Genomic DNA, 9073 nt, shown 5'->3' on the forward strand with positions numbered 1-9073 from the left:
CCCCAGGATCCCTATTCTGGTGGGAAATATTTGCCGAAAATAGCAGATTTACAAGCTCACAACGTATTGCTTTGTGAGCTTGTAGATCGGCTATCTCCGGCGAAGAGATTTGTGTAGATCCCCCAAAAAAGCGCACCAAGTACAGTGCAACTCAGGTCCGTTTTACTAAGAATAGAGCGTTCAAGTGGTTAACATAAGGACTGGAGTCCTGCTTCTGTTCTAGCAGCCTACTGTATGTATTTGTTTAACATAAGGACTTGGGCCTCTGTTTTAACAGCCTATGTATTTCACTTATTCCTATGTTTAGAATAAGGACTGGAGCCCTGCCTCTATTCTAACTGCATATGTATTTTACTCATTACTATGTTTAGAACAGTGGTTCTCAAAGTGGGGTCTGGGGACCCCCAGGGGTCCATGGAGTCCCAGCAAAATGAGTCAATATAGCATCAAAACAGTTTAACCACTTTAACGCTATTTTATAGTTCAGATAATCGGAAATAGCCGATCTACAGCTCACGAGGAGTCGCATCGCTATCTTGAAATCTTTTTTTTAGATTTTGAACAAATCTTGTAATGGGTTTCTGGCACAAAATATTTTCAGATAGGGGTCCGTGGCCAAATACATATTAATTTGGGGTTCCTCGATATGAAAAAGTTTAAGAAACACCAGTTTAGAATTAGGACTGGAATAAGGACTGTGTATTTGACTCATTCTTAGATTAAGGATTGAAGCACTGCTTCTCATCTAACATCCTATGTATTGGACTCTTGTCGTAGAGCTCCGGGTAGCCATGCAGTCCCTTCAGCCCAAAAAGTAGGCTCTGTAGTCTCTGCAGCCGTGGCCTCCCGGCAGATCATTATTGGCTTTGATTGACATGTCAGGATGGTGTGCATTTCATTGATGAGACTTTTAGAGCCCTGGGGCTCGTGATCTCTCTCAGTGATCAGTGGTACGTCACCCTACAGCTATCCCAGGGGGACAGAGAGAGAGAGAGAGAGAGAGAGAGAGATCGGTTTTAAATACCCTCTCTCCTCTTCACCAGAGGCAAAACTAACCTAACCTGCCATTGAGGAGTCTGGAGAGCCCAACCTGCTCCATATAGAAACCAAAGGTAAAAGACACCTTACTATTACGCATTGTGCTCATCTTTTTCATTTATTCTGCTTGATACAAAGCTCTAATCTGGCTTATTCTAATTTATTCTAACCTATGTATCTGTAACACGTAATGCACATCACATCAGTTCTTTAATGTTTAGTAAAGACTAAACATAATGGTGTTTGCTTGTCTTTGCTTTACAATAAGGATTATTTTATATACACACGTACGTACATGCATACATACGTACGTACGTACATACATACATACATACATACATACATACATACATACATACATACATACATACAATCGTTCGTATACTTACGTACATACATACATACATACATACGTGCATAAGTACATACATACATACATACATACATACATACATACATACATACATACATACATACATACATACAATCGTACGTATACTTACGTACATACATACATACATACGTGCATACGTACGTACATGCATATATACATACATAAGTATGTATAGGTACATTCAATGCATATGTGCATACATAGATAAATTATACATTATATAGAGAGGAAGTCATTTTTTGCTCATCCTCTTTATCGTTTGTTATCTGCTCAAGAAAAGGAGGACATTGCTTTCTATCATTTGGGGATCTTATAACAAATGCTAGGTGCCTTTACCAAACAAGAGTGTCCACCACCTACCTTGAGAGTGTCTGCTAAATTGTTGACCAATGCGGGAACTTTACGAGGACTATTCATTCCCTTGTCGGAGTGTGTTTGAGGTGTGTGCTCCAATGACCCCGGGGTCACATACCACACAAAGGGGCTAAGCAGGTATGCCAACCATGTAGGTGTTTAAATCAAAAGTACTGGCAATCAGAAGTGGATGGCGGGAGGGAAGGGATAGGGGGAAGAGAAGAAGAGGGAGGCTGGGGGAGGGAGAGTTTTGTTGTTAGGCCCTGGGTAGGTGCCTGGTGGTGGGTGTGTGTGAAGACTTGAAATATGTTGAGGAGAAGCGTGTGTTATCTTTTCTCCTCGCCACCAGCCGTCCAGTACCTCCCCTCGCCGTGAGTCGTCAGCAACTTATCTCACGACCTGGCAGCAGCTCAAAGAGAAAACGGGGGAAATATGATCCATATGGTGGCACTATAAAGCATCAAAACCTGGTCAAGCCTTCATCACAACCCAAGCCTGGCACCTTCTCCTCACATCTACTCACTGGACTCTGCGCTTCCCACACGCTCCTCAGCAGCATTGGTTCTCAGCTTGACCCTGGGGTCCCATAGAAAACCTTTCTTTGAAGCTGATTTCTGAAAGAGGTAGGGTGATTTGTGATTCAATAATTAGTGGAATCTAACACTTATTGAACTGAATATAGATCGGGGTTATGGGATCACTTAGAGAAGAACATAATCCTGATCTGAAGTGTTTTGTGCTATGCGTTCTTCTTACATATTTTGTAACTCTTGTGTTCAATCTTACATTTCATCTCATTCTGGGATCTCAGTCTTTTACAATCTGGTTAATTTCAGTCTGTGAAACATTTTGTGAATGTGATGATTACTGAAATATATTGTGTCCCCTATCTTTTCCCAGCCAGGCAATATGAAGATTTTGGGCCAGGTAGCTTTCCTGCTTTTGTTAGGGGCCGTCTGTTGTCAGAACAACCGCAATGCCAAATCTAGTAGCAAACCCTCGAGGAGAGTGGTCAATCAGGCAGCTGATGCTGTGATTCAGCCTTCCTCTGAGGACAACTCTCATCCTCGACCTGAAGGAGCACCTGAGACAGGAAGAGAAGGCAACCTTGGAGCTCGACCTGCTGGACAACAGTCGCCTGATATGAGACTGCACTTCCTCAAGAATACCCAGGTCACTTGTAATGACGGAACAGCAGCTGGGTGAGATGCTCTAGATCTCTTACTGTCTCACATCCCTTCACCATACACATAGCCCTTTGCTAAATACACCATCAAATCATGAAACACTTGCTATCTATGTGGGAAAAAAATCCTCAATCCTTTATGTAATGGACCCTTAAGGTTCTATTTGGTTCCCTTTGTAAACTTTTACAATGAACCCTGAGGTTTTCTCTGCGATACAGTGTTTGTCCATACATAGTTCAGTGCATTCACCTTCCACTCATTCCTGTTTATTTGTGGTTCTGGCGTTCTGCAGGTTCTACCTAAAGGAGTTCAGAGGAAGCCGACGGTGGCTCTTATTTCTGGAGGGTGTGTATTTAAAAACCCATCTGCTTCATTTGGTTCCTAGAGGTCAGCTTGCTTTTAACATGATGCCCCCACTGGCGTTTTGACGGGTGGTCAGCTTGTTTCTTTTTTCACCTTTTTTGGTTTTTGCCTGTCACTTTGGTGGACGCGGTTTGTGCTTTAACATCATGCATTAGAATTCTGTGAGAGGAGAAAGGATCACAGCATCTCTGCAAAACGTTCCTGGCCCATCACCTCCCTTTCTGAGTGGAGAGTTCTGTTCATCATAGCAATACGTAATTTTACTGCTTTAAAGGTATTTTGCCAAGTTATATTCAGATATATCTTGGATTTAGATTTAGATTTGGGATGATCTCACACAACTTAAAGGGCACTGCTACAATACTTTATAAATCAGATGTCAACAGTTTGGCAGTTAACAACATCAGTCCTTTTTTTGAACCCTATGTGAATGGTCTTGGTGTGTTCTACCTTCAGTCCTTTCTACATTTCTCATAAACATACACAATGAGCTAACAAGGAGGTCTCCCTCTCTGTGCCGGATGTGAAGGGCTAATATTAGTGTTTTATTTTTAGGTGGTTGGTGCTGCTACAACAGAGAGACCTGTGATTCCAGGTACCAAAATATACCTCGACTCATGAGCTCATCGGAGTGGCCCCAAACAAGAACAGGTCAGCCTTTTTAGAATGTGCCATCATACACATTTCCCCAAGGCTGTTTGTTATCAGATGTGCTCATATAGGTCACAGGTGATTTAGAATTGTTTTGCCCATGCAATGACCAATACAACAAAGTTAGCTACATTTCAACCTCTTGATTATTTGATTTACAGGAAGTGGGATATTGTCATCCCAAGCTGAGGAAAACCCCCACTGGCACAACACAAATATTGTGTAAGTAACTCCATGTCCTGTTCAACTGCATACTTGATAGTGACAACAGGAAGTGACACATGCAGGCTCCACTTTTTGTTGTGCTGGAACAAGCTCTGGACTGACAAGCGAATGCCTCCATTTGTGCAGATTCATTCCATACTGCTCTAGTGATGTATGGAGTGGTACAGGACCTAATCCAACACCTCCACGACCGCGCCAAGGAAGAGACAAGGACAAACAGAGAGATGCTAGTGGAAGTAAGATGCGTCTGCATTGAGACATGGAGTCCTTCAGCAAAACCCCATATTGCAATATTGTATCTGAACCTGCCTTGGCAGAAGATGATGTATTAGTGAAGCATCTTTTCTTTAGTTGATGTCTGTGTTGTTTTTTCATCTTAGTTGAATACACCTTCATGGGATCTCTTATCATCCATGAAGTCATCCAAGACCTCATCCCCAAAGGAATCAAGCAGGCCAAGGTTGTAATGCTGACTGGCACAAGGTGAGCTCTCTTCCTCTCTCACTCTCTTCTGCAGCTGACTACAGCATTTGGACAGAGACCTAGAATACCCCCCAGCCATAACCCAATTTCTGGCGCTATTCCATCCCTCTTCTGAACATCTAAATGCATAACACTAACCCAGCGAAGCTCTGTCTATTTCAGGCACATCCTGCTGCCAACTATTAAGATGTTTACCATCAACTGTGGACAATGACATACAGGTCTATTAAAGGGCCTTACCCTGCAATGTTGAACATTCTTCCTGAGTTAGCAACATGTTTTGTGCTACAACCTGTCGTGAGTCCACTGTTATGTCAGACTGTAAATCTACTTAATTCTCACTGCCCTGCTTTCTGTTGGCATGTAGGATCCATTTTGGTACCCAAAGCTAAAATGTTGCTCCTAAGTCAAACTGTTCACTGGGTTTTCTTGGCTCTTCTGCAGTGCTGGGGGAACAGGTGTCTTACTAAACATCGAGAAGGTGGCCAGTCAGCTGCAACAGCTTGGTGCAGAGGCTCAGGTCCGAGGCCTGGTGGACTCTGGTTGGTTTCTGGAAAGTAAACGGCAGAGAGCACCCGACTGCCCCGCGACTGTCTCCTGCTCGCCTGAAGATGCTATCAAAAAGGGACTCAGGTAAAACCCAACTAAACTCATCCTCTTGTACAGAAAATCACATTGTAAAAAGATTATGTACATGACATGTAGAGTTTGAGATTACCAAATTGAGTTATAATGCACTCATCTCATGATTCTACTTTGCCGTGCTGAAGTAGTTCATAATGATGGCAGAAGGCAAGTTGCTGTATGTCCTCACAATCTGTCTCCTTCAGTTTAGCTTGTGAACTAGATGTGCTATAAAATCGTTCATTTGTCATCAATACTGTTTTTACTGTTTTCTCAGGCTATGGAATGGGGTTGTGCCCAATAGGTGTCGGCAACTCTACAAGAGAGGAGAGGAATGGCAGTGCTTCTTTGGACACAAGCTGTACTCTACCTTGACCTGTGAGTGCCTGCCAGCTAGAGCTGATAACATTCAATCATTGTACAACAAAGTATATATCAGGCTTGACAGACTTAATTAATACTTTGTCGTACGGTCGTGTCGCATGCCGAAAATAACTGATTACCAACTAAAAACTTTATGGCTTTAAAGGAGTAGTTCACCCAAAAAAGTACTTATTTTCTATCAATTACACACCCCATGAAGCATTGAATTCATGGAGATTTCTTTTGTCGCATTCCTGAGCCAAAAATTTGATTACCGGCGGAAACTAAAGATCCTAATGTATCCGACTCAAAGGAGTCTCTTTGACTCTCCTACCGGAAATACATCCGGTCATCAAATTTTTGGCTCAGGAACGTAAAATTTCCATGAATTCAAGGCTTCATGGGTTGTGTAATTGATAGAAAATAAAAGAAAATTTGGGTGAACTATTCCTTTAAATGGACTGAGGATGGATCGAAGTTGTCACTGATTATGTTATACAAAACCACATAACCCTTGACTGACATTTACTTAATTTACCCACAAGCTGAAATAATTAACTCCCACACATATGACAGACTGCATCATAGCTTGTCTTGTATATCACAAATTCAATCTCCAAACCTGTTATAGATTAGTGACAGATATACTGTATATGCTTGTACCATACTACATTTCAGCCAATTTGTGCTCTCTGGGTTCCCTGTAGCCCCACTGTTTGTTGTGCAGTGGCTGTTTGATGAGGAGCAGTTGAGAGTGGAGAACATCTACTTGGGAGCGCAGAGCCTGTCAGTGGAGCAGTGGACCTACATGCGGAACCTGGGCAGGGAGATCAAGAACTCCCTCCGAGATGTGACGTATGCTTACAATTATTTTGAACTGACCTTTTTCACAGATGGATAAAAGGCAGCTAAGGGATATCAGTCCTAGGCATGTTTCATTTAAATGTTATGGATTAACTGCTTCACGCTGGCGCACAGAAACACCTAAATTAATCAGACAGTACCTATAATTAATGTTACCTTCAGCTGCCAGTTACGTATCTGTGAAAAAGGTCCATTGTTAATAATAACATATCACCAGATAGCCTAGCAGTAACTTAACAAGCTAGTAAGGATGAGTGAGTAAGAATTTAGCATTGACAAAAAAATATGATGTTTTGCAATTCAATGATGCATCTGTTGAGTAAAATCAAGGAGGGAAAAGAAAATCTAATGTACTGTATACTACTGCCGTCTCTTCAGGAGTAGTGTTGTGTGTTTCTTTTAGGGCTGTGTTCGCTCCCTCCTGCCTGTCCCACACATTGATCACTAAAAGGTAAGGAAGGACATTTGACTCCTGTGACTCTGAAAAGCTCTGACCCCACCACCCTCCATTTATCCCCATCTTTCTCCTGTGGCCCCATCTCTACCCAGTGAGCTCATGCTGCTCCTTCTGCTAGCTCGTTCATCAGGCCACATTCTGCATGTCACTGAATGCCATTTCACACTTTCACTAACCCCTGAGATACCCTCAAACACACGCTTGCAGGCACACACGCACGCACACACACACACACGCACGCACGCACGCACGCACGCACGCACGCACGCACGCACGCACGCACGCACGCACGCACGCACGCACGCACGCACGCACGCACGCACGCACGCACGCACGCACACACACACGCGCACACGCACACACACACACACACACACACACACACACACACACACACACACACACACACACACACACTCCCATCCAGATGGACATGGCTGGGTCAATGCCAGTGCTGGGGGGGGGGTCTTAGCTATGTTTAAAGGACAGGGTTACGTTGGGGGTGTGTTATTACTGAAGCATACGTTCATTTATGGGAGCAGCAGCCTACCCAACGATGGTGTAGGTCATTTCACAGTTTTGTAATCTAATCCACATCTACAATGTTGGTTATGGTGGTGTCAGGAGATCAACCAGGTGCAACTGGGAAACAAATTAAGACACAGGCTGCCAAGTTAAACTGTAAAGCCAGTGAGAAGATATATTCCTTATGATAATAGCAGCAGGCTCGTCTTCTTGTTTACTATAACCATCTTTACACCTGCTATACTCCGCCCACTCTTCCACCTGCACTGCAAAATCCTGAGTGCTTTTATTTTTCACTTTCAGCATTGGTCTCCTTCATCCTCCCATCACTCTCTCATTCCTTTTTCGGTCTCTTTTCAAGTAACTGGTTGACTTTCCAAGTCAAAGGCACCTCCCTGCCACGAGCCCTGCAGTGCTGGGACCGGAGTCTCCAGGACGCCAACCGCAGCAATAGGACTGTCCTGAAGGGGTGTCCCTTCCACTTGGTGGACACTTGTCAATCGCCCCATTGCAACCCTACCTGCCCTGCCTTGGTGGACCAGGCCACACAGCAGGAGCTGACCCTCGTCCAGATGTTAGTGGCAATGGGCGTAGACCTCCAAAGGTTGGGCCTCAACCCCCAAAGAGATGTAGGCTCTCTGGCCAGTGTGGTCAGCAATGGTGGTTAAGACTAAAGGAGGGAGCAGTTGAAGAGATAGCCATGCAAAGGCTTAGCAGAGAATCACATATGTTGGAAATTATAATGTAACCATAGAAGTGATACAGATATCTGGTTACTAATTATTTTGCCGATCAGCATTCCATTGTCCTCCATGCCACTCTTACTTAGGTGACTGGACTGGTGGGTAATTTATGTCACTAGATCTGGGTCTAAATGGTTTGACTCATGGCGACCTCTGCTGGACACATAGGGATAGAGCTCTGGTTTTAAAATCTGAGGTGTGCCTGGTGTACTGATTGAAGTTTCCAGTTCTTGTAGATAAACAGATATCATACCTCGTCAGCACACATTCATCCTAATCACCCTTCATGGATATTCAGCTTCAGAGTATAATGATGGAGTTGAATTATTTTTCTGCTTAGAGGCATCAGCAGTGGCATGACCATTGTGGTATAGTTACAGCCACTGGCTCATACATTATTGTGTGTGTGTGTGTGTGTGTGTGTGTGTGTGTGTGTGTGTGTGTGTGTGTGTGTGTGTGTGTGTGTGTGTGTGTGTCCGTATGTGTGTGTGTGTGTCCGTCTGTCTGTCTTTCAGTCTGTCTGTCTGTTATGTGCATGTAAGACACGGCAAAGTTGATTATACAAAAGGGTAACTAAATTAAAAGTTATTACAATTCTTCAAGACCGTATGCCTTTTGATAACTGACTTTTCCTTTTGTTTTTTTTAACGCTGCAGTTATCACTGCTCAGCTGTGTGTATCTTCATTTTAAAATTAATGGATATTATGTGACGATTTGCAATGACACAATACAGAAAATATATGTATTTGAGGTCTTGATTTTTTCCAACATTTAAATGTCATGCAATAAAACAATATATAC

At 43.2% G+C, this 9073-nt stretch overlaps 1 protein-coding gene across 1 annotated transcript; it reads left to right on the forward strand.

The window, feature by feature from the left end:
* Nucleotides 1-2695: 2695 nt before the first annotated feature.
* Nucleotides 2696-8196, forward strand: notum2 (notum pectinacetylesterase 2; the record flags this gene model as incomplete). Its single annotated transcript, XM_080446902.1, has 11 exons — nt 2696-2988; nt 3266-3318; nt 3892-3987; nt 4149-4209; nt 4339-4448; nt 4593-4695; nt 5140-5328; nt 5597-5697; nt 6390-6537; nt 6950-6997; nt 7890-8196. 11 exons carry the CDS (start codon nt 2696-2698, stop codon nt 8194-8196), a joined length of 1509 nt encoding a protein of 502 aa, XP_080303028.1.
* Nucleotides 8197-9073: the final 877 nt, after the last annotated feature.

The sequence above is a fragment of the Gymnoscopelus braueri genome (assembly GCF_963280865.1).
Source record: "Gymnoscopelus braueri genome assembly, chromosome: 2".
NCBI classification, from domain to species: Eukaryota; Metazoa; Chordata; class Actinopteri; order Myctophiformes; family Myctophidae; genus Gymnoscopelus; species Gymnoscopelus braueri.